This window comes from Perca flavescens, chromosome 4 (assembly GCF_004354835.1).
Source record: "Perca flavescens isolate YP-PL-M2 chromosome 4, PFLA_1.0, whole genome shotgun sequence".
NCBI classification, from domain to species: Eukaryota; Metazoa; Chordata; class Actinopteri; order Perciformes; family Percidae; genus Perca; species Perca flavescens.
The window spans coordinates 33,807,879-33,834,483 of record NC_041334.1 but is presented as its reverse complement, the minus strand read 5'-3'; the positions used below and the strand labels follow the sequence as shown (position 1 = coordinate 33,834,483).

Below are 26,605 nucleotides of genomic sequence, written 5' to 3'. Positions count from 1 at the left end.
TGTGCCGCTGCTGTACCTATACATGGTTATGTTCTGCTTCTGAGGAAGTTGTTTTCAGTCAGCATTTTGGCCACATCTCACCTTATACACAGTTCCTGTGTTATTTGAGGAAGGGGAAGTAATACCTTCATGCTGCAGGCTGTGTGTGAACCATTTTAGTTGTAGACATAAGGACATAATTCACAGACACTTGTTTGTAGTGTGTGTTCAACACGAATGCTGGGGTTATGGGACTTCTGGTATAATACTGTTCTCAAGCTCTTCACCTTTAATATAATGCTAACCCTTGTTATTTAATCAACCACTTTTGGATTGTGTGGCATAATTATGATTGATGAAAATGGCAAGATAAACATAACAGATAAAGTGGTCTCCTGGACACTTCCTGCTCATGATCAAATATTTACACCGTGCCAGTTCACCTGTTGAGTTCTGACCGTGCAGCCTGCACTTCCTCGTGCTCCACCAGTTCCTTATCTCAGGGAACCCACGTGAGACAAAAGAGGCCCGTCCAACCTCCATCAGCTGGCACCATCTGATTGGACCAGTCCACCAGTCCCATTATTAGCCAGCCTATCCATCTGACCAGCACCCTCCACATGATCTCACTAAATAACAGCTGAAACAATTAGTTCATCAACAGAATTCATTCATTCAAACAGAAATCAATTTTTTTTTTTACTTTTCAAATGTTAATATTTGCTGGAGATAATATACTGGATATATTTGGGTTTAAGGCAGTTGGTAAGACAAAACAACATTGTTGAATAGGTCAACATGCTCTGAGAAAATGTGATGCCCATTCATTATTTTCAGACTTTTTTATAGACTGACAAATCAATCGAGTATTTGAGAAAGTACTGGCAGATTAATAGAAAAATTATCGAAAATATTAGTGCAGCCCTAATAATAATTAAACTCACAATGACAAGAGATGACAACAGGTTGGCTTATACAAAACAATAGCATAACAATGAAGCTGGGACGTACATTTTGAAGTCATGACCCATATAAACGCCTACAGCTTTGAGCTAATATTGCATTTTTGCATTTCCAATACCTCGTGTGCCAGAATGCGTTCTTCACAAAAAGAAATTCAGATTTTATCATAGGTCTGTGTAGAATCATCAGCCGTCGCCCAGTCCATCCATTCACTCCTTCATTGAATCACCACATAATAGTCAAAATAGTAAGCTTTATAGTATTGTTTTCCATGTAGGTTTGTAACTTTCAAATTGCACTTAATCGCTAAATTCACATAACAGGGATTGCACTATACAGTAACATGTCAAAACATGTAGCACAAAGATCATTGATGAAGCCACATGGTAAGTACTTCAAACATGTTGAGTGTTAATTTTACTGCTGCACAATATCAACACACTGTAACCATACTGAATATAGTAACAAATAGGAATAAGAATATGCTGTGAGCTACATTTTTAATCCCCTCTGTGCAAGACAACAGTTTGGTCCAGATAAATAATCTGGCCCAGCTATGCTGAGTGCCACTCTGTGTAGCTTTGAACACTGATGCTCAAAACACAAGTTCAGGTTGAGCTCCATCAAATAAAAGAAAAAGAAGATGAACATAAGGGTTACAGAGGTGTTGAAGGACAAGACGGAGGCACATCATCACCCAGACGGGCACCACTGTGAGCGGGCTGTGCAGACCGGGAAAGTGAAACGACCACAAGAGTCCGTCGAAAGGGAGCGAGAGAACGAGAGGTCCGACTGCTGCAGTCAGAGGTGAGGAGGGACGGTCTGCAGGGCGTCTTCAGTTGTACGATGGATGTTCACATTCTGGAAAGAGGAACGATTCAGTGTCAGATGCCTTTTGAATAAACACTGCGTTACACAACGAAGCCTTGCAATTTAGTTACCATACATTAAACACAAGGTTTAACACAGGTTGTTTTTGCACTAGCGATAACCAACACTGTATTCTCTTCATGACGTGGCTTTCAAGACAGTTTGCCATATTAGAAACCTTTTTCATCTTCTTGAATGATGCATCTACAGTTTGGCCACAGATTTGACCTCTTTTTGAAACTGTGCTGGATTCTTTAGGTTCCTTTAAAAATGTATTTAAACTCAGATTATTAAGACCAATTTCATAGCAAACGGATGCTGCCATCAACATAAAATGACCCACGGTAGCAGCATTTTTTTGCCTCTTTTTATTATGCATTATTTTTCAAGATGCGTTTATTTGGGTCATACCATGTACTTGGTGTCTTGGTAAACTTTGACTTAGTTTTGGCATTGCGAGATCATCTTTTATTTACAAAAACTAACTAAGCCTTTTAATAAAAGCTCAGTATTATTAGCTGTGAATATCAGCATTATCAATATCACATTTTGTCACTCTAAAATCGAGGCAGAAAAAAAGTGTGTGTGAGACACAGTGAGTGTTTTGTTCAGGCTGATGAATGGCAGCTCTTTCTTATGCACCCCAGTGGAGTCTCTGCATATGAATGAATGGGGAAATGTAAAGCTCCAGTTTGCACAGCAGAGTAAGCAGGAAGGCCACTGCACTGAACATCTGATCTGTAGATAGTATGAATAAAAAGGAAGTGGTCGGCCACTTTTGATCTTCAAGTAGTAGGAGTAGTAAATATCCAGCTCAGTCTAGATGTATTTTATCTTAAGATATACCTTCAAGGTAAAGCACATAACCAAAGAGCCTAACTTTCGGATATTAAAGAGGAAAACTGGTTCATGCCAAATCTTCTAAAATGAAGCACAAGAAGAGTGTTGCAAGGATACATGAAATGGTTGAGTGGAGTTTATTTAGAAACATTAAACAGAAAAATCCCCTCTTTACTTCTGAGATAAATAAACTTAAGATCCTTGACATTGTCAACAAAAAACAACAATAAAACAAAGTGTTTCTGTAATTCCAGGATTTTCTTTAGACAGTGTTGGACATCCTAAAACTAGAGACAAACTGGAATAGAGGACATTTAATAAGGAAATAAACAGAGCGGTTATTTTTTTTATGTGCAAAATATACAAAGGCACAACCTTGTTTTGCGTTGTGCAATACTGTAAAACTAAGATTAGAGTGAGTGTCCTGATGTCCACCAACAGAAATAAATTGATCAGACTGCACAAACGTAACACTGTAAAATCAGTTAATCAGACGAGATCAATGAGAAAACAAAAAACATCACTAATCAATTCAACAACAAGAAAAAGGTGCTGGAGTTTCATTGCTTCACAGTTGGGATTTACAGCATCAATTAAAAAAAATTTTTTATTCATTCTCCAAAAATGGGAGAACGGAAGATCTGTGTTTTAGGATTAAAGCAGCACTAGAGAACCTTTCCCGCTTCGGTCGCCCCCCCTACAGGTTGAAGTGAATGAAGTTGCATTTTAAACTGGGCCTACAATAACGTCCTTCTTACATACCCTTTTTGCATAAGCTATTAAAATATTAATTGTGTGGCACAGTGACTCTAGGATTAACTATATCTGTGGGCTGATATCTTAATGACTACCTTGCCTATAGGTCAGTAAGCGTATCACCAGTGGGAATTTATATTTGCTAATAATATGTTGGAATTATGTTAAGGCATTTTCATTTTTTTTTTTTTTTAAAGATAATTTGGAGGCTCCCCTGCAATGACTCTGAGGACCCCCTGTTGAAGATCTCTACCATAAACGGTTAAAGAAATGGACAAAGCCACGGCGTAGACGTCCACGGAGACCAGTGAAGGATATTAGAAGCACTTTTCTGGTGATGGCTGAGCGTTACTGCGCAGCCTCCAACTGAGAGAGACGACGTAGATGTGACGTGAGCAACCTGTCTGAAAGTTGTAAGTCTTCTGGTAGCTGTGCCAAGAGAAATCTCAGTCATTCCCAATCTCACAGAGACGGAGAGTGTAGGTATATGTAAGGAGATAACATGGACACAGGCTAATTATTGCTAACTAACATGCTAGTTAACATTAGTAATTAAACCTAAACAGCTAATGGAAGTCAAAACTGCCTGCGAGCTTCTACTGTACTGTACGGTAATTTCTCTACTATGCGACAGAAAGTCAAGTGGTTATGATACAAAACGTCTGCTACGGAGCCATAACGTGAGGTACGAGGTAATGGAGCCTTTTATACATTGTCGTGTTTCTTTGGAAATAAATAATGGACAAATAGAGTCTGTAAACGCTTCAGATGTAAAGTTATTCGCTGTCAAAGTGACACCAAAATGAATGGGAGTCAATGGAATGCTAACGCAAGGTGATGGCTTGTTAGCATCAAAAAGTCTCCATAGGAGAGGATGTTCGCTTCCTCCCTTGGTTCATTCAAACTACAGATCCGCTGCCCAATCTGGCAAACTTGCATAATGTAATGTAATGTAACGGACAATTCCACTTCCAAACTGTAGGGGGACCGAAGCGGGAAAGGTTCTCTAGTGTTGCTTTAATAATGAAAATTAGAAACTGGATTCCAGTCAATTACCACCACCATCACGTCGCAAAATATGTGAAGGGAAACAGAAGATCAGAACAGTGATTCAATCAAAAGGAAGGTGGAGCAAAAAGACTAGAGGTTGCTGAGTTTGGCAGGTACATTGTGCGTCTGAAGGGTAGACTGTGCATAAAGGAGGGTAAAGGAGTATGGGGTTGGGGGGTTGGGGCGAGAGGTTCACCCTCATTGGTGAGCTGGCACTGTTAGCAAAGCCTCCTCTGACATCCGCGACACTTCTACGTTCTGTTTGATAAAAAAAAAAAGCACACAAAGAGGGGGAGGGATCAAAACACAAGGGAGATATGAAATCCACTGCACACAGACTGGGCAAGAGGTTGCGGTGATGAAATGTTTTTCACATGGTTGAGGTCTTCGTTTCGGTCTTTATGACCCGTGTCCTTGCCAGTTATGTGTTGGCAGATTAAGTCAAGAACAAATAAAACAACTTCACGGCACGCTTTGTCTTAGAAAATGTATCAGACGATTTATCAGTTATAAAAACATTAAAAACTCAAAAAAGGAACACGCCGACTTATTGGGACTTTTTATTCACCGTATCCCCCAGAGTTGGATAAGTCCGTACATACCCTTCTCATCTCCGTGTGTGTCGTAACTCTGTCCGATGCCCCCACCGCTAGCCTCGCTTAGCACGGATCCTGGAGGTAACCAGCTCCATCTAGCCTACTGCTCCCAATAAGTGACAAAATAACGCCGACATTTTCCTATTTACATGCGATTTGTATAGTCACAGCGTGTACAAATAACGAGGTCACAGCCATCTTCTAACCGTATACAAACTGGGAACTATATTTTCAGAAGGCGAAGCACTGCTACTTGGGCAGAGTGATTAGCGCAACACCTGAAAAGCCCCGCTGCTCCTCACCACAGCGCTTCTCAGGTGCTGCGTGCAAATCACTCTGCCCAAGTAGCAGAAGTAGCAGTGCTTCGCCTTCTGAGAATGTAGTTCCCAGTATGTATGCGGTTAGAAGATGGCTGTGTCTCATGTAAAGTAAATAGGAACATGTTGGCATTATTTCGTCACTTATTGGGAGCAGTAGGCTAGATGGAGCCGGTTACCTCCAGGATCTGTGCTAAGCTAGGCTAGCGGTGGGTGCGTCAGACAGAGTTACGACACGCACGGAGATGAGAAGGGTATGTATGGACTTATCTAACTCTGGGGGATACGGTGAATAAGCTAAAGTCTCAGTAAGTCGGCGTGTTCCTTTAAGATTCCACAAAGGGGCTTGATGTAATGGGCAATCATCAAATCCCAAACGTCACCTGGAAGTGTGAATAAATGATCCTGATTGAATTGATTTTCTAAGCGTTACATCATATCACATTACTCATATAGAGACATATTTTCTGTCATGATACTTGTATTATGACAGGTGTATCTCACTGAGAACTATTACCGGCTGTTCGACCATCATTGTGCGACTACTTTTATCAGTGCTTTTCAGCCTCAAACCCTGTATGAAACTGTAACATGATCCACTCAGAAGCATATTTGTGTGAGGGCGAAAATGTGGAGCGTTAGAAGCAATAGGAGCAGTAGTCATTGTTGTCATCCTGTTGTGTCCTGGTAACATACACTACTGTTCAAAAGTTATATTGATGCTTTTCTTCTTTCCTTTAATAATGGCTATTTTAACAAAGATAAAAAAAAAAAACATAATTTATACACCAAATGCATTATTTACGTTTGAAATAGTTTTGGTAGAATAATAATAATATTAATATTAATGATGATGATGATGATGAGGATTAAAAGCCTACAGCGTTGCATGACAGTGGAGAAAACTATTCTTCAACCAAACACCCTTCGATTTTGAATTTGTTTTCCAATCCAGAAAAGCGTAAGTGACCCTCGATCATTATTAAACCACAATGGTGCATTTGGCCTCTAAACATTTTGGGGAGCCTTTTTCTTTTTAATAGGTTTAAACTGTGATTCATCAGTCCATAGTACAGTATGTTCAGCTGATATTTCCTGATACAGTATTAACAGCACTGACCCTAGACTAACTTCCTATTTCACTGGTCAGGTTTTAAGAGCTTTAGCTTTGCAGGGGCACCTGGATAGCTCACCTGGTAGAGCGTGCGCCCCATGTACAAAGGCCTTGTCACAGCGCCGCAGGTTCAACAACCCTCATACAAAATAACATTGATTTGTAAAGGAGAACTTTCTATAACCATAAAGCACGAAAGACCATTCAAAAATATAGAGTAGTCCTCTCTGAGCCATCTGACTGTAACCAATCAAGCTTTTGTGGCAGGCGATTTCAAACGTTTGAACGGTAGTGTGTAATCCACACATAATCCCACACAAACCTGCTCTGAGCTCATTACTATTCCACACCAGTGATTATAAAATTATATTGCACAATGTGGCTCAGCTGTACTGCGTATGCGTGGGTGTGTGTTATACCCACCTCTGGTCTTTCTCGGTGTGTGTCGACCGCATCCACATTTAAACTGATGGACTCCACCTTACAGCCTGAGCAGGCACACAGAAGATTGTTTCATTAGTTCAGGTGACAGGAAAGTGTGGGTTTTGATTTGTCATTACTGTTCATTAGAAGTATATTAAAGTGATATGCTAATGGTTGAGCCGTCCTACCGTAGGCCACTGGCGTTAGCTTCAGCACAGTGTGCAGCGGGCACTTCAGGTAGGGCAGCTCCTCTGTGTGAAGGCAAAACGCACAGGTTCATGAAACTACCCAGACAAACTCTCGTTCCTGTCTAGACTAACTTATATAGCCAAGGACAAGAGTGGGAAGTGAATATATAACTTGAGTTAACAACTATGCTTGTTACTGTAAGTGCAATAAAATCTTTGATTGTAAAAAGACAAGTTATTTATCAAAATGCCTTTTAACAGTCACAAACTTGCAGAAATGCTGTTTTTTTTTTTTCCCACTGTAACATCCGCAGTGTCCCATTCACCACTGGTACTTTATAGCAACCGGTATGAACAAGTTAATCCACATTAGCAGCAACAGTGGGTGGACAGTGAAGAGGATGAATAATAGTAACCTAGCTCTGGGGAGCTTATTCCCCGGAGTCCTTATGTTTTTTAGTTTTTTTTTTGCCCAGAAGTTTTCCTTGGATTAGGGTGACACCTAAATCATGGTTGCAGCTGTCGCTGCTATGCCCTGCTACACCCTGCTACGCTCTACAGTGCCCTGCTATGCCATGAACTACTACAACTACTATTTCTAGTCATAGTTCCATTTTCTTTATTGTGACTATTATCGCCTCTGTTCATCACACCCCCAACCGGCACCGTCAGACACCGCCTACTAAGAGCCTGGGTCTGTCTGAGGTCTCTCCCTAAAAGAGAGTTTTTCCTCGCCACTGTCGCACTAAATGCTTGCTCTTGGGGGAATTACTGGAATTGTTGGGGCTTTGTAAATTATAGAGTGTGGTCTAGACCGCCTCTATCTGTAAAGTGTCTTGAGATAACTCGTTATGATTTGATACTATAAATAAAATTGAATTGAATAGTAACTGATTTCTGATGACTGTTCTTTATCCTTTTCAAACTTCACTCAGTGCTTTGATGCCAGCAATATTATTTTATTTAGATTTGTTTCCGGGGAGATACAGACTTTATAGTATAGTGGCTTTGATATTGTAGACAATGCTTCTTGATAAACAATATTTTTTTATTTCTAAAATATAATTTCTTAACCTGTTCTGCTTGTATTCTTTTTTTTTTTTTAAATAATAATCTTTGAAATAGAATGGATTATTTCGTAGAAATAAAAAAAGAACTGATAAGAGTAGGGCTGCCACCTCTTTTGGTCTTAGTCGACTAAGATTTCTTTAGTTGATTAGTCATTTTTTATGCTTATTCATGCTTAATTACTTATTTCCAAGAAACTTCTGAGCACATTTCTGGTAAACACAAGATTTAAAGTGGTGCTTTTGCAGGATTAATTGTGGAGAACAGATGGTTAATTAACTACATTTATATTGTGCTTTTCTAGTCTTAACCACCTCTCAAAGCGCGCAGCTCTGTCAATTAAATCAACTAATTGATTAGTCGACAAAATCGTATAAGTGTTAGTCGACTAAGAATTTCTTTAGTCGAGGACAGCCCTAGATAAGAGTAGTAGCAATAAAACCCTAACTACACCCATCCCTAGTCTCCAGATATACTATAAACACTGTTGGATTTTGTTAGTTTAGTATTATGAAAAAAGGGAATGAAAGTAAGAGCAATGCAATTACTTTCAATTTGACATTTTTGCTACAGGTTTTTGCTACTTAGTGAATTTAGTGAGTTCCTGCATTTCCCACATGGCTGTTTAAACAGCAGTTTTTTTGTGTATGTTTTTATATGTGTGGTAAGGTGCCTTGCTTAAAAACCCCATAGGCTCCTTAAAGGTACCCTGCCACACACAAAACCGTTTTTACTTGCATTTTTTTTTCCATATGCGTTTGTGTTACGTAATGACTGACCTGCTGTCTTGTCCAAGAAATAGGCCAACAGGCAGCGCATGACGGCCTGGTGACAGACGACCAGCACGTTCTCTTGCCGCTCCAGCTCCATAATGACCGGCTCCAACCGCTGCACCAGGTCCTCATAGGACTGAGTCACAAGAGACACAAAGAGGCAAATCAGACTGGCAGAAAGCAGAGTATGATTTCATTTGAGAATCATTATCAGCTTAAAGCAGCTCTATCAATATTTATGATTTTTCTATTGGAGATATTTTGAGATAATCATTAAGAGCACACAATGACCTTTCCATTTGAGGTAAAAACTATAGGTGCAAGCGGCAATTCACGGGTTCAAACCCTTTCTTGGCCAACAGAAGGATGTAAATGGACTGCATTTATATCGCACTTTTCTAGTCTTAATGACCACTCCAAGTGCTTTTACATATTACAGGCACCATTCACACACATTCACACACTGTGGGCTAGGCAGCCATATGAGGTGCCACCTGCTCGTCAGATAAACATTCACACAAATTCACACATGGATGGCGCGGCATCGGTAACAGTTGAACCACACATAAACCATGACAAAACAAAACAAATTGGCAGTACCAAACTGATTTTTTTTGCACCTATAGCACATTGCGAATCACTACAAGCCTGTAAACATAGAGGCTTCAATGAATAAAGAAAACAAAGTACAGTACATACTGGCCATTTAAGTACAGTAGGCTACCAAAAATAGTGACATATAACACATTGAACTAAATATGGCCCTTTAACATGTCTTTACATAATAAAAACATGTCAATGTCAAATACTTTCAATAAATTAATTGTAGAAGAAAAAAAGAAAAAAAATCGAAGTCATTTAAAAATTAAATCGTGAACAGGGGTGAATCGAGATCGCGATTTTATAACAATTTATTGTTCAGGCCTAGTAACAGTTAGGGGGCCCAAAGACACTTTGTCATGGGACTGCAGGGCCCGGGATCTGGTAGGTAGACCTGAGCCACAGACGCCACTAGCAAGCAGCCCAATCACCAAACGTCAAAGGCGCAAGGAGAATTGAACGATTTTGGTCTTTACAAAAGCTGAAAAGTCAGATAATTTAATGCTGTATTGAAAAAGGGATGAGTTCAAGCACATACCTGTTTCATCACTACAATACTTGCAGCATTTTAATAAGTACCGCCATTTCGCCTTCCTTAAAACTGGATTTTCAGATTGAAACTTGGTACGTACGCTGAGATCATCGTGCCAGATATCTCCATTGATTTGAGGCAGGATTACTCAAGATGAACTTGAGTTATAGGCAACTCCCTGCTAAGCCCTGTATCTCAGTCCTGCAAGGCTGCATACCAATTTTGACAAAGCTCTATTAATTTTTATGGTTTTTCACATTCATTGTTTGTAGCGCCACCATGCGGCCGATTGGGCTCATATTTCTTGCGACCCGAATGCAGATCATTTCCAGTCATTGGGCCAAGCTTGGTGTTTTAGCTCATTCCAGCTCACGGCAATTTGAGCCGCGGTGGAAGACGACAAATAATAATAACCCGGAGCAAAAACATTTGAGTTCTACCCCTTTGGGGTTTAAACTCTAATAATAAACTGGATCAAAAACAATAGGGGTCAAACCCCCTAATAAATGATATATAAAAACAGAGAAAGAGCTCTAAATCTGTAAGTAAAAACATCCATACAATCCATTTGTTCACACATTCTGCTAAATAATCAATCTCAGTTAAACAGATTGACATTTTAGCAGGTGGAAAAATCCATACAGGCCATCTCGACCAACAAGCTTTAACAAGATTCCCCAAAGCAAATGGGATGGACTTAAGGTGAGAACAGACCAGCGGGCATTCGGACACACACTAAGACACACAATAAACAACGTGATCACACGCATGCACACACAGGCTCATTAGCAGAGAGTAAGTGGCCAGTAGCCATCTGGATGCGGTTTAATTGTGTTTGTGGCTACGTGTGAGTTTGTATGAGAGAGAGTTATTCACAAAGGAGGACCAACTCTGCTTTGGAAAATTCCAAAATTCAAACAGACACAATGTCCAAGTCAACGTTACCATAAAAAAAAAAAAAAAACACTTTAACAGTTACATAACCACATCCCATCATTAGACAAAACATAACGTTCATTTCAGCCACAGACCTCTCCTTTCGGGTACCGATAGCGGTATTTGTCCTGGTCCCTCAGAGCAAACTCCAGAGGGTAGTGGTCCTGGATCTCTTCATACATCATCTCCTCACACACGCCCTAAAATTACATCACACACACAGATTAAACTTCTTAAACACCACAAACATGTCAGCAAACAGCTATGCTTAGCAGCCAAGAACGTAGTACTCACTGCATCAATCTCGTTCAGGACCTTCCACTGTTCGTAGGGCACATTAAGAGCCTCAGCTGTCTGGATGGTTCTCTTCATCTGACTGGTCCACACCTTCAGGTCACTGATGCCCTGTTCTAGGATGAACTGGCTCAGCTTCTTCCCAAACTGCATGGAGAAGAAAAAACAAAACAAAAAACATTTCATTTTTTACTAACTCACCTAGTCAAGTAAAAAAACTCAAGACATGTCTATTGTTGAAAAAGTGTGATATACTTCTTTGCCTCTAGGTGTGAGGCCCGAGTCTCCTCCGATTCGCCCGTTGACATTGAGCTCGCTCTCCCCATGGCGGCACAGGTAGATTGAGCGCGGCGTGATGTGAATGTTCATGAGGTAGTAGACAATACGGCTCTGAATGTGGTCCAACACCCGGTTGACCAAGTAGCGCTGACCCACATCCATGATTTTAATGTAGGAGAGATCCCTGAGAGGACACAACAGACACGGTAACACACTGCCAGACGAAGCGCGATTTTTCCTAAGGTTAGCTAGCAAATAAGCCCACTGACGGCGACATTATTGATGATATTTTGGCCCAATGTTTCGTAATGACAGTAGTAGTGGTCATAGTGAGTGAACATTGTGTTATGTCTGTGGAACTGTTCATTAGCTGTGTAACGTTATGTGTGATATCTGTAAAGCTGAACCGACTCACAGTAGTAAAACAGATTTTATTCTGATCCAAAGACTCTTTCTGTGAGATAAAGGACACTAACAGATTATACCCTGGACAATATCCATTATATCCAAACGTTAATGAGTAATCGTGTTAAATAATCGTGATTTCAATATTGACCAAAATAATCGTGATTATTATTTTTGCCATAATCGAGCAGCCCTACAGAGGACTATCCTACATAGTTAATGTCATAACAACCTTTGGAAATATTTCTGAATTGAATAGATCATTTTCTAAGATAGTTATTTCCATAGTTTAGCTAAAGCTAGGACATCTTTCCTAAAAACACTCGCCACAGCAGCTTTCAGCTCACCTGTCCAGGACTTCGTCGAGGGTCTCGTAGGAGTTTTCATAACACTTGATCCTCTTCATGAAATCTTCCACTGCTTCTTCGGTGTTACAGTTGGTGTAGTCGGGGCTACCCAGCTTCACTTGCTGGTCAGTGAAACAGCAAAGTAGTGAGTACAACAGGGCCAGAAGTTCATTTTCTACTGAGATCAAATAAACAGATAAACTTGTACACTTACCACTATGTTCTCCTGTATGACATCTGGGTCTTCACACACCGACTCCACGAAGAACACCTGAGAGAAAAGGAGGAAAAATTCAAGATTAGCCTGAATGTCAACCGATGCAGTACGTCCTCCCGGAATTGTGACCCAACAACATACCTTAAAGCCATTCTGCTCTGCAAACTGGATTATGGTTTCCCTCCTTTCTCTGGTGGTGTTTGTTGCATCAAAAACCTGTTTAACACGGACAGAAAACAAAGTGGATAAGATTGGGCAGCATGGCACACTGTGTTTGATCTGCCTGAAACATTTGAACTAAAACAGAATTTAACATTTGACCCACCGCCACTTGGCCTCCTTCTTCTGCGAGATACTGTCGCACATCGTTCAACGCTGCTGAGGCACATTGTCTGTAAAAATCACAGATAACCTCATTCACTTGGTTGGTGGTTAAAAAAATAAAATAAATGGTTACATTAGTCCGAGTCCAGTTGCCACTCTTACCGTCTGATCTTTAACCCCTCCTCGTTGTCTGGACGGAAGAACTCAAAGGACTTGTAGATCTTCACACACTCTCTTCTGTACTGTCCAACATTGAACTCTATTGGAAAGATGGAGGCAAGGACACTTGAGATCACCTTTCTCTTCAGCATGAAACTTGTGATGCACATCCTGAACCAATTCCCTTTATTCTTTAGAACTGATGCTTCTACAATACTATTCAGCAGACAGAGCCCGAGAAGTCGTACCTCTGGTGGGCACTCCGATCCAGTTAAGATAGCGGGTCAGCTTCTTTGAGATATAGGTCTTCCCCCTGGCAGGAAGGCCCACTGTCACAATCAGGGTGGGACAGTTGGTCATACATACTGGAATGAAAGATGGGAGGGGAAAGAAAGCTCAAGTCATGTGCTGATCACACATAATGCATATGGAAGATGAGAAACTTATTTCGGCGTAAAATGTGTAATGCCTCAGCACAAGCATTAGTTTATCTAAGGTTTTGTTCAACAATTATTTTCACAGCTGCAAATATGCCTCCATCGCCATTGCCGATTTTAGACCCTGTTTAGGGGGGCTCAAGCCCTCCTAAATTTCATCTCAGCCCCCCTAAAAATTATAATAGTAAAAAAAAAATGTTTAAATAAATTTTAGTGCTTGAAATTAGAGTTTGCAAACTTGTCTATTAGTGACAGAGGACAAATAACCATTCCCTCCAGAAAAACGTGATTATGATCGCATAATTCAATGCATAATCAGCCAAAGTCCGCATATTTATGCGGGCCCTGCATTTTTTTTTAAATACGCCCCACTTTCGCCGCATAAATTGCCGATTTCCACGCAAAATATGCGGGGCTTGCATGATTTCATAATCCCCGCATTTTTGTTGCAAAAAAGTCACATATCTTAGCAGAAAGTTGAAAAATGTTGCGTTTACTTCACAGAAGAGCAGCCATTTTCCCCTGTTGCCATGAGAACATTATGAAGTGACGTAATTATGCGACGTGAACATCATCGAAAAGCAGGGTGTTGGGGGAAAATCACTTTTTTTTTTTCATGGATTTTTGCCCAGAACAAATCACAAAAAAACTCCTTCATTTTTCTGGAAGGACTGAATAAGGTTCAAAGAGCTTGAAACAGGTTTAGTATCCTGTGTTGCTGTCGCCGCTGTGTGCTATGCACCTGTAACCAAGTCAAGGAAAGAGTCAACAGAAACGTAGTTTTGGCCAATCGGAGGAGGTTGTGCCAGACTCTCTATCTGCCAGTCTCTATCTGATCGGTCAGAGGGAGAGAAGGAGTGCGGTTGTAAAGTGTACCGATGGTAGTCCCCAGAGAAGAAGTTGGTTATTTCATGGCACAGATTAGAACTCAAATTGAAACGTAAGCGACTAAAATTATGAGTTAGAAGATTGGGTCAAATACGTCAGTATCACTGTGGCTTATAAAGTGTCAGGTTTAGTTCCATCAGTGTCAAAAAACTTTAGCTGACGTTGTTGTTCAGTAGCTGGCTCAGAGGTTATCGACATCAACATTACGTTTTTAACAGGGGGGGGTTAACACTTTTGCAAGGCACTCCATGTCACATTCTCATTAGGGGACCGAGCCCCCCTAAAGGTCTGATCCTAGAATCGCCCCTGTCCATCACTTTCAAAATCTCCCCTTATACTACCTTGCATATTACAAAGTCAATATTAACATATATTAGATTGTCCTCCTTATAATGACGGCACTCTGAGACTGTAGTCATCCAGGAGCAGAGTTCACGGCCGCCTGAGGGGTTGTGAAACGCTGCACTTTAACTACTCAAGACATAAAAGCGTGACACTCAGTAGCAGTGTGTGCACAGATGACTGGGTCAGAGTGCGTGACAGTTTTTATGGGTGCTGCTACTCCACCACATGCATTTTTTTGGTTAGCTCCACGTTGTAACATTCCCCTCTGTGTGTAAAAGCATGGCGAGCATTGGCAAGTGACCAATGTGAGTGCAGATGAAACACAACAGCACATCCACGGGGGGGGATCATCCACATGACTGCAGGCATACAATTCCTGTTTACCAACAACTAGAGCTTGGCTTGGCGCACACAGAGGCGATAATGAGATGGACACCCCTGGTGCCAGTCCTTTCTTCTCCATGTGAGCAGCACTCATCTGCGGCGAACATCATGTGAATTATTACATAACCGTGTGAACCAGATGGCTGCAGCAAACAGCAAGGCACCTGAACTCGTTTATCACCGTTGTATCGTTAGCGAACACGTCACAGCAGGTTTAGATATATGCTAACGTTAACGTTACGCAGGAGGGAGAGGGGGGCGCGCGAACTAGCACGATTTAAGTTACCACAGCGCTCTCGCATGCACACAACAAACCTCAGACAAAAGAAATGACATAACAGCCGCCCAAATCATCAGAGGTTAACTGACGCCGAGTCGTCATACGCACTCTTTCTTTGAGAAATGTGTTTTTCAGGAAGGCCATTTTTACACGGCATCCAGATCTTCTTGAGAGGGTTTTGGGTGAGCTCCCGCGGATTTGACGGTGGTTTGTCCTCCATTGTGTCCTGCGGCGAGGTGGTGGCAGCCGCGGCGGGAACACGGGGCCTTTTCCCGTGATGCTGCTCTGAAGACGACCGGTGTTTCATCCGCGCTGGTCTGCGGTGATGGAGAGATGATCTTGGTGGATCCGGTCGCCGGTCTCTCTCGCTCTACCTAATGTCACGTGCTTCGGTCTGGCCACCACAGCCGGCCGTAATAACTGTAGTACGGGCGCAGCACATCCTCTGCTTAACCGTAAGTGACTTGAGCTGTGCTCATCCACAAACACAAGCAACTTGCAGTTTTTTTTTTTTTTTTTTTTTTTTTATGTATACTTAACCTTTCCTTACCTGAAAATTAACATTTGAAAGTTAATTTTCAAGAAAGTTTTTTAAGGTCATAGGCTACGTCGGTCAAACGCTTCATAATATTACATAGGCTCAGAGCGCTGTGCTGTCCATAGATATAAAACAATTTATTTAATGTCTGCTTTACAACACTGTGACAAGAGTTGGTGGCATCAACTTGTTAAATTGTACTCATATAGTGGTCAGATAGTTAGCTAGTTTGCTAACCCCCCCATACTTCATATGCTACACTGGTTAACGTTAGCACCACAAAGAAAAAAGTATGATCTATTTTATAATGAAATTACATACAATTAATAACATTTTAATACATGAACTCATCCGTACATTTTATTTCTGCCTGAATCATAGATTTTCATAGGCAATACAGACATAGCCTACATCTTCCACAATCCAAGCTTTTATGATATGTCTTTTGTTTTGAAAGAGAGATACCCTAGCGCTGATTTTCCACATAGACAGTCATGGGTCATGGGTCATGGCCAGGTCCTGGCATTGGAGATGGGTCCCAGAGTCGGAGGTGGGATGTAGTACCCCTTAAGCTCTGCAGCGGGGCGCCGTTGGAAAATGCACCAATAATAGACTAGTGTGCTAGATGCTGAAAGAGTAATGCTACTTTAATAGAAACCCTTTTTTACAAAAGATGTTTTGACATGTCACAGCAGGAAAGGCACAGGTGTAACTAATAATGCAGGCCACCCAATGTAGGTCAAATGTTCACTCTACCTCCATTAAAGGTGCAGTAGGTAAGACTTATAAAACTAACTTTCTGTCATATTAGCTGAAACTGACCCTATGTTCCAGTACAACTACATGAAGCAGGTCATTTAAAAAAAACAAACAGCTCCTGTGGCACCACCTACAGCATGTAGTGTGATTTGCAAAAACCCACAGCTCCCTGTTCAGATGCACCAATCAGGGCCGGGGTGATGTCAATCACTGCTCATGCACACACATTCATTCTCCCTTGTGGGGGGAGGGGCTTAGGAGACCGTTTTGGGCTTTAGCAGAAAGGGGGCAGGGAATGAAAAGTTGTCGATGTTCACATTTTTTGGCTAAGTCCTGGATCTTCGCAATCCTACCTACAGCACCTTTAACTAATCTGGATCAACAGAACCTTTCCACTGTGCCGGGTGTCCCTCACCTTCCGCTCTCTGCGTGTTGCCGTTCTCAAAATCCCTTCGCTACGGTAAACAACAAACTTAGAGCTAGCAAGCTACACGCTGAAAATGGCAAGATTTAAAGCAAATTTGGATCGAAAAGAAATAAGGAATACGTTTACAGCATTTACAATCTAACTGGGACGTTTTGGGACTGATTGGTGGGACGTCTGCCCAGTAAGCACACATATGTCGCCACGACGTATGCAAAAGATCGCTTCATCTGCAATTGATCGCGGGTCATGCAAGTGAGCAAACGCTCAAAAACCTACGCATTCCCACCGCACTTTGATAACATCGCCAAGATGTAGTGGCGACGTATGTGTGCTTAGGCTACCGTGCTATATGGACAAAGTACACACAGCGATACTGCATGAGTAAATTACGATTAAACATGATAACTCACGTTACTGCATTGTGTGAACAGTTAACTTCATTTAATATTTTGTGGCGTTTTATTTTGCAGGGTGCAAATGTGCAAAACTTTCTGAGACGATTTTGCAGAGCCACCGTCACTGCGTCCGGAGCTTAGCGCCGCCCAAGACGATTGTTTTAAAGAAATGCAAACAACCCTACTATCCTGGAATTAATGTGTGGTGTAGCCAGACCTTACCACAGCGATGTGGAGATAGTCTATGTCTTCACCAACTCCTAGGGAAATATCTTGCTCCTTGGCTGCGAAATGATCCATTATGTTTACCAGGTCTGTCTGCTGTTTCTGTAACTTACAGTACAGAGCTTTTTCACTGACAGCAGCTGCCTGCTTTGGCTGGAAATGGGGGTTGATGCGAGCAGTGAGAGTGAACCAAAACAGTTCAGCTGCGAGCCGTTAAACCAAATCAATGAGCTGAGAGACGCTCAAACTCTTCATAGTGAGGGGAACTGCAACAACAAGCAACTGTAAACATCTCCTCTCACATTATACAGTCATTTGCTCCACTGTCTATATAAAAATATTGATTAGTGCAGATTTAAGAGGAAAAAGTTGTTAGAAATTTGTTTTGCTGGCAAATTTTTTTTGCCATATAAATTGCCGCATGTATTGCCAATAGTCTCAATAATCTGTATCCTTAACGGAAGCGACAACAAGAAATACAAGAAAAAGTTTGGAAAAGTGATTTGGAGACTCCACAACTGGCTTCAGCATAACACATAAAACAATTTGTCATTCTACAGTACATGCAGCAGAGAGATATTCCTGATGAACATTTAGAATACCTCAGGGGACTATCTAGGGGTCAAGGTGGTAAGTTAGACTTTTAAAATGCAACCTTAAAGCATACGTGCATTATTATCTTTTCAAATTTGTAATAAAAACTATACTACTACGGTAGTAGTACTACCACACCAAATGAAGTGAACACTGAGAGAGCAGCAAAGAAAAAAACGGAAACCTAGAAATGCTGCTTTAAAAGGCCCCACACACCCATGGACATGGTCCACTTGTTATGTGGCCTGATTCCACTGATTCCACACTCAACACTGTGTGGTAACAGTGTAACATGTACATGTATGTAACATCAATGATGACTGAATTACATGTAAATGCTTCAGTTTCAGGGTCGTAGTATCGTGCATGCTGACTCACTGTCACACTGACTTACTGGAACATTTGAACAGAACAGAGCTATTGTTGATGTTAATTAGTTAATTTCCATGAAAAGCCAAATATCTTCTGTGAAAAAGATCTATTTGACAATAATGCTATCTATTCTGTCTCTTGGCAGCGTACGGAAAGTTCACGCAAATAAAATCAGCAATCACTAAGTGACAAATGTTTTAAAATGCTTATTCCTTTTCTCATTGAGGGCATTCAAGGTAATCCCAACAAGCATAAGCTGACAATGTCCATGAGATGGCAGCATTACTCTCCCTCTTTCTCTGGCTGTGTGTTGACCCAGGCATGTAAACTACCAGTGTATAAGAAACACCTGTAATGCAATCCAACTCAACAGCCATGCAACATATATTTCCTATAGATGTAATGCTCATAATGTTCAGACTTTATAGGGGCAAAGGTGTCAGAAGATTTGTATAAAGGTGTTTCTTATATTCTGTCCATGTCATGTGAACAGAGTACCTTTCAAATGAATGATAAGATAAGATAGACTTTATTAATCCCACACTGGGGAAATTCCTGTGCTACAGCAGCTCAAAAGAAAAAATAATGCAGTCCAGTAACTCCACTGTCACAAGGGCTTAAAGGGATACGTCGCCGTTTGTTGAAATAGGGCTTATCACGGTCTCCCCTAGACGTAGATAGGTGGGCCAACGCATTTTTTGTGCATGCATTGTTTTAGTCTGGTGCAACACCGGCAGCGACGCCGCTAGTTAGCTTAGCGTAGTGAATGGAATCCTATGTTGCCGGTTAGCATGTTGTAGTAAGAGTGAGTCAACAAAAGACAAAAAACAGCCTAATTACTTGCACTGAGACAAAAAATGCGTTGGCCCACCTATCTACAGCCAGGGTAGACCGTGATAAGAAATATTTCAACAAACGGTGGCGAATTCCTTTAAAGGTCCAATGACATGGTGCTCTTTGGATGCTTTTATATAGACCTTAGTGGTCCCCTAATACTGTATCTGAAGTCTCTTTTATATAGACCTTAGGGGTCCCCTAATACTGTATCTGAAGTCTCTTTTATATAGACCTTAGTGGTCCCCTAATACTGTATCTGAAGTCTCTTTAATATAGACCTTAGTGGTCCCCTAATACTGTATCTGAAGTCTCCTTTATATAGACCTTAGTGGTCCCCTAATACTGTACCTGAAGTCTCTTTTATATAGACCTTAGTGGTCCCCTAATACTGTATCTGAAGTCTCTTTTATATAGACCTTAGTGGTCCCCTAATACTGTATCTGAAGTCTCTTTTATATAGACCTTAGTGGTCCCCTAATACTGTATCTGAAGTCTCTTTTATATAGACCTTAGTGGTCCCCTAATAGTGTACCTGAAGTCTCTTTCCTGAAATTCAGCCTTGGTGCAGAATTACAGCCACTAAAGCCAGTCCCACAATGAGCTTTCCTTAGGATGTGCCATTTCTGTGTCTGAAGCTATTGAGGAGGAGAGAGGGGGGGCAAGGTGGAGGCAAGGCCGGATTTACCACCGGGCCGATTGGGCTGGTGCCCGGGGGCCTCCGACCTCTAGGGGGCCTCCAAGACCCCACTAACTGTGTGGCCTCATCCTTTTTTTTTTTTTTATTTAAAATTAAATTACAAATAAAATTAATTAATTAGTGTGTGTTTGTGTGTATGTGTGTTAACAATAATTTAGTTGCACACAAAAAAAGTATTATGATCAGTTTTTAGGCTGTCTGATGACTACGAGTCAGGTTACCGCGGAAACTGTTGATAGCGGCAAGACAGGCGGTGGAGGATAGAGAGAGAGAGAGAGAGAGAGTAGAGGACATCGAGAAAACAAAACAAACTACATGGATAAAAAACGGTGGAGCAGCGGAGCCACAAAACGGAAAGCTAAAAGGGAGAAGGATAGCAGAGAGGATTTAATTAGGACTAATATTCCAACCATCTCCACTTTTTTCACAAGTCGTCTCGACGCTAATAAAGAGCCTGGCGACGCCTGCGGTGATGCTAGCGATGAGGAGTTTAGCACAACATCCAGCCTGGCTATTTAGATGAACAATTAGAACAAGATCAGGACAGGTTTCTGATGTAGCTAGAGCCCAGCACCTCTGCTCTCTCCCCATATGATAGGTTGCTTTTTAAATCATGTAACGTTGTTGTATTGATAGACTGTTCATTTTTATGACAAGAAACGCGGTCTAAGCTTATCAATGCATTTAAATGCATCATATGTGGGAGTCATTCTCTAGTTGAGGGTACTTTCACGTCATATTTCACATGCATATTTTAAAAGGAGCCTATATCTTTTGCTTTTTCCGTCAGTTCACTGCAGAGAATCGGTGAAGTATAGCTTTGTTGTTTTTAATAATTTTAGAACCGATCATCGAGAGCCCCACTCGGTGCCGTGTCTGCGCGTGTGTGTGTGTGTGTGTGTGTGCGCGCGTGCGTGCGTGTGTGTCACTGGTCTTACCAGTGAAGAAGAATTAGTTTGCTGTGTAAGACATAACGTGGTCATTCATATCATCGGACAGCGAGCAGGCATCTTTGCAAAGCCAAAATCACCTAACTGTAGGTCTGCATATTTAATATGGGTTTTGTCACCACCAAATATAATAATTTCTGCAGATAATGTAATACAAAAATGATAAATAAATAAAGTAGGCTATACTTCTTTCTCTAAAATGTAAAGTGTGCAAATATACAAACATATAAACCATAAAATAATACTGATACAGATTTTAAGGTGGAAGAAGGCAGTTGTGATTTTGATGACATGCTTTTCGAAGAACAGGTTGCTGTCCAAACTAACTCCTGATGGTGTGGATGTGTGAGGAGGGAGACAGATTGCATTTACAGATGGTGAAGCAAAAGTTGTGCGATGTTTTGAAGAGGAATTTGAGACCGATGATTTGTCACAGTTAAGTTTGAGAAAGCTGGTTTGCATCCATGATTTAATTTCACTGAGGCCAATGGTCAAAGTGGAGTGAGTTGCCGTGGTGATGGATTTGGTGGAGATGTAGAGCTGAACAACATTGGTAATGGCGTTACATTGTCAGGTGTCATTACATATCAGGAAATTATGACCTAGAATAAAATAGTTGCCATACATTAAGTTGTGCAACTTAACTTTGAGAACTACATTTCACGCTGAGAGTTAGCTGTATAGGCCTATACGTATAAGTTATACTCAACCTATTTTGAGAGACAGTGAGAGAGAGAAAAAGAGGTGCTCAACAATCAGCTGTTTTTCCAAAGTCAGCTCTTTAGGCTGTATTTTCATAGATTTTTATCTGTTTTATTGCAATACATTCTGTTGATTTTGTTCTGTGATAGTTTCAATTTTGTCCTTTGTTTTATAGATATTTATAGAGTCACAATTAACATCACAAGAAATGGAGTTGGAGAAAGTGGTTTTGTTTTAAACTAAAGAAAAACCCACAGCTTACTTTTACTGTTTCTAAAAATGTAGATGCTGTGTGAGTTTGGGCCATAAGTTCTGAGAGGGTGGAGGGGGGGCCTCCAAGATTTTGTGCCCAGGGGCCTCTGCATTCTAAATCCGTGCCTGGGTGGAGGGTGGGGGTGTGGCCTTGACCAACTGCCACTTTGCTCGTTTGAAAGCCATGATGTCTCTCTCTCTCTCTCATGGGTTGGCCAAATTTCCTGGGCGGGCAAAGCAGAGAAAGGGGAGGTAACCTTGCTTGTTATGACCTCATAACAAGCAGATTCCAAAACGGCCCATCTGAGCTGTCATTTTCTCAAAGGCAGAGCAGGATACCCAGGGCTCGGTTTACACCTATCCCCATTTCTAGCCGGTGGGGGACCATAGACGGGCTGGGGGAACTCATATTAATGTTAAAAAACCTCATAAAGTGAAAAAAAAATCATGCCATGGGACCTTTAAGAAATGGAGATAAATCCATACTAACATAGCATCAACAAAAAGTGAACAATACAAGCTTTACAACGACAGGACATTTTGCATCTAGGTGTTGTATTGGATTGAATTGCACTGTGCAGGTACATTTTCAGGTTAGCAGGCCTATCTGTTCATCTGTTTACCCGTTCCTTATGTACTATCTGATGCACTGGTTATATTAAGCTTTAGTGTCAGTCTTAAGAGCAACAAGGCCTGTGACCTAAATATGGTGAGATGGAGGTTTTCTAATTAAATAGCTCCTAATCTCTCTCAAATTCCCTGACTGCTAGTAGACTATAATATATGTCAGGTTCATCGGGTCCACAAATAAATGGCACACTAACTCATGCTATAGGGATATATTTTCTTAGCTTTTTCAGCCAGGTAATACTTACACACTGCAGTGCAAAGTTTTGAGGGGGGAAAACACAGTACATTGTCAGCTGCATAAAATGTAATCAGGCAACATGTAGGCTATTTAAAGTATCTTATGGTATCTGCATTAAGCTTGGGTAGCCTGTGTGAAAACAGCAGCAGACAGTCATTCATATACAGTATGTGCACTATGGGAAATATAGTTTTCAGATTAGATAGTTCAATCTTGCATACTACTTTAACAGGAAACAGCTCTGTGAGCTCCTCCTCCAAGCTGCTGCCAGCCAGGCTCTGATTGTAGCTAACAGCCTTTAGCCTGAAATATACTGGACAAGTCATTTCCAAATATAGTGTGTTCACACTCGGCAGTAAACCAACATAGAGACCGCTTCAGATCACGAACCCAAATATTCAGTGCTTAGAAGACATCTGATCGCAGCAGCCCAGTCTGAGCTGTACCAATCACAACCATAAACACAACAAACAGCCAGGAAACGCAAAACCATCCACCTCGGCAGCAGCATCTCCAGCATGATCAGTGTGTAGGACATGACCATATTAATAACTGGAAAGAAACCTGATGGGAGATCAGCTTATTTAGGCTACACGAAGTATTCAGATTTTTTTTTTTGATTTTTTTTTTTTTAATTTCGTCAGCAGTCAGTCCAAAAACATCCGCCTGGCTTTTCATCCTCTGTTTTAAAGCACAGCCGCTGTCACAAACGAGGCATGGTCACTATAATTAAACCGAAGATTGTCGCCTGTTGTTACTATGTAGGGTAAACTCGGTGACGTACAGCGCCGCACGTACAGCACATCGGCTCTTGTTTATGTCTTTGAAGGGCTGCTCGACCTGCCCCTCTCTGTCATCCGGTTACAGATGCACAAGTTAAACTCCTGCGTGCCCGGGTCTACTGGATCCTTCAAAGCAACGTCTCTTACCCGCTCTGTCCTGGTTCTGTGCAAGCTTGGTGCGGCTGGAGCAGCCTCTCATCATGGGCGTCTGTCTGATGGAGCGCGGTGCCTGGCGGTGTACGTGAGTCCAGCACCCGCCTGCTGAGCGCTTCACTGAGACTCACTGTACACACCCACTTGTGTACAGTGAGCATCAGTGAAGGGTGTGTGTGTTTGTCTGTGTGTGTGTGTGTGTGTGTGTGTGTGTGTGTGTGTGTGTGTGTGTGTGTGTGTGTGTGTGTGTGTGTGTGTGTGTGAGGTAGCAGCCTACCTGCCCCCCCCTACACCCTACCCACCCTTTGACTGCTGAGAAATGTCCCCACAAGTCCTGACAGGGCTTAAGTTGTACTGTGTCTTATGACACTTAAGGTTTAATTTAGGATACTTTATAAATTGCAGGAAACGTTTTACATCATGGACGTCATGCAGCTAAACTGTGGATCACAGATAGTAAAACACCAACATTTTAAATTATAATCTCAGACAATAAGACTTCATGGGAATAATTTGTTCTACGTATCTTACAGGATACACGATAGGTTGTTGAATGTTGAAATGTACAGCTCAGGGAAACAGGAACAGTTACTTTTTCCAGTCTAACTTGCAGAACTTGTTTTTGTGCAATGAGTATTTTTTACTTTATTTACTATAACTTTTTCATGTTTAATTGTTGTAATAACCTAATCAATGATTAATCAGGCTTTTTGATATAAAGAAGCAGAACTTTTTAATATCAGATTGAAAGCAAATCTCACAAATTGATCTGAGGTAATTGCTTAAAGTGCTCATATTATGCTCTTTTTCAGGTTCATAATTGTATTTAGAGGTTATATCAGAATAGGTTTACATGGTTTAATTAAAAAAAAAAAAAACACTAGATTTTTGTTGTAGCCTACTGCACATTGTTGCAGCTCCTCTTTTCACCCGGTGTGTTGAGCTCTCTGTTTTAGCAACTAGTTGATAGATTAAACTTTTGCCGTATCCGGTCAGAAAAACTCTGAACACATCTTCCTTATTTAAGAATGACTTCAGTGCTTAACTCCAAGTCTTCCAGAGTCGCGGCCTAAGCCGATTCGAAAGACCGCTGTTCGCCAGCAGCAGCGGCCATCTTCTTTGTTTTCAAGTAGCAGGGAATTCACGCGGAACCGTCGCAACTCTGCCGTCATTACGTTAAGCCCCGCCCACCGACTCTATACACGATGTGATTGGCCTGACCAGAGTTTGGTTTTTCCAGCTCGCAAGCCAACGGAGAGTTGCTAGACGACCCTGGCAGCAAATTACCACTAGGGTGCGTCTAGATTTCTAGGTTAGTGCATCACACTTCTATTCCATCTTTGTTGGGAGTCGCACATGCCCAGTAGCTAGGTAAGGACTACTAGCCAGTCAGAAGCAGAGTATGAGGGCGTGCCACACTAGCAGCTAGGCGAGTATTATAACGTGTGTTACAAAGTGACGCATGTTTGTCTCTGAAGTAAAGGCTGGACTACAATAGAGCTGTTTGGAGCAGTTGGTGAACAGTGTTTTCTGTTGGAGATGGTAAGTCCCTTTGGGGGGGACTTTGGGCTTTTTCACTTTGTAAACCTATAACATGCACAAAAAAGATAACACAATATAATAGGAAAGGGAAAAAGCCAAAACAATAATATGAGCACTTTAAAATTGGATTGCATAACTGCACAGTGCACACCTCAACCAGCACTGGTGCAGCCTATTGTTAGAAGTTGTTTTTCTATGTTGAATAGGGATCATCTGTGTGTAATAAGGGTGTGTGGGGGATCATGGGGATAAATAAACATCCCAAACAAATCTGTGACAAGTTTAGTCAGAGGTAATTTACCAATCATCAGAGTGCAGTAAGATCCGTGGTAACACTTTACAATAAGGTGCACAAAAAAATAGGTAGTTAATGATTAGTTACTGTTTTACCCTTTCAAAAACAGTAACTAATCATTAACTACCTATTTTTTTGTGTAACTTATTGTAAAGTGTTACCAGATCCGTCATTAGAAAATGTAAGACTTATGGCAGAGGTATAAATCTGCCTAGAGAGACAGGCATTACAGTGTTTTCTCTATGTTGATTGGCAAGTGGCGGTCCGCCATGGTTAGATTTCTCCCGCCACGGTATCAGAAAAAAGCCGTCTATCAGCCGTGATTGTTAGAGAGTTGAGACGGCATGTGTGCATCCTTGAGAACTGTAAGTCGTATAACTAATATTGTCAGTCCATTTAAGCCTGTGTTAGTCTATAGTTCTTACACATTTTTAGTTTCACCTTCACCTGCTAGCTAAATTGCACGTGGCTGTTGATTGAATACAACGCCCTTGATATCATATCATATCATATCATATCATGGCATAGTAGGCTAAACCGTGATTGTTTCATACATTCATGAAACATATTGGGGGAAATTCATTCAACATAATTCACAGCCAAATAACAATTAAAAGTAGGCCTAGACTATGTTATTCCTAGGCTATGTTATTCCTAGGCTATGTTATTCCTAGGCTATGTTATTCCTAGGCTATGTTATTCCTAGGCTATGTTATTCCTAGGCTATGTTATTCCTAGGCTATGTTATTCCTAGGCTATGTTATTTGAACATTTCTAACCTAACCTAACTGGCACTGCCTCCGTTTTGGTGTCTGCTGCGGTGCGCGGCGCTGCTCGCACCGTGCGCCGCTGC

At 41.3% G+C, this 26,605-nt stretch overlaps 1 protein-coding gene across 3 annotated transcripts; it reads right to left on the bottom strand.

The window, feature by feature from the left end:
• Positions 1 to 806: 806 nt before the first annotated feature.
• Positions 807 to 24,134, bottom strand: pfkfb4a (6-phosphofructo-2-kinase/fructose-2,6-biphosphatase 4a). 3 transcript variants are annotated; one of them, XM_028575531.1, is made up of 14 exons: positions 15,473 to 15,762; positions 13,279 to 13,395; positions 13,034 to 13,130; positions 12,873 to 12,939; positions 12,689 to 12,763; positions 12,545 to 12,601; positions 12,331 to 12,452; positions 11,555 to 11,762; positions 11,300 to 11,446; positions 11,101 to 11,205; positions 8,944 to 9,073; positions 7,097 to 7,159; positions 6,909 to 6,973; positions 807 to 1,803 (listed from the first exon to the last, which is right to left on the bottom strand). In XM_028575531.1, the coding sequence occupies exons 1-14, from the start codon at positions 15,669 to 15,671 to the stop codon at positions 1,744 to 1,746; spliced, it is 1,512 nt and encodes a 503-aa protein (XP_028431332.1). In that variant the 5' UTR covers positions 15,672 to 15,762; the 3' UTR covers positions 807 to 1,743. The 3 variants fall into 3 exon arrangements, with proteins under 3 accessions (XP_028431332.1, XP_028431333.1, XP_028431331.1); XM_028575532.1 differs by lacking the exons at positions 807 to 1,803; positions 15,473 to 15,762 and adding exons at positions 4,194 to 4,716; positions 23,910 to 24,134; XM_028575530.1 differs by lacking the exon at positions 807 to 1,803 and adding an exon at positions 4,194 to 4,716.
• Positions 24,135 to 26,605: the final 2,471 nt, after the last annotated feature.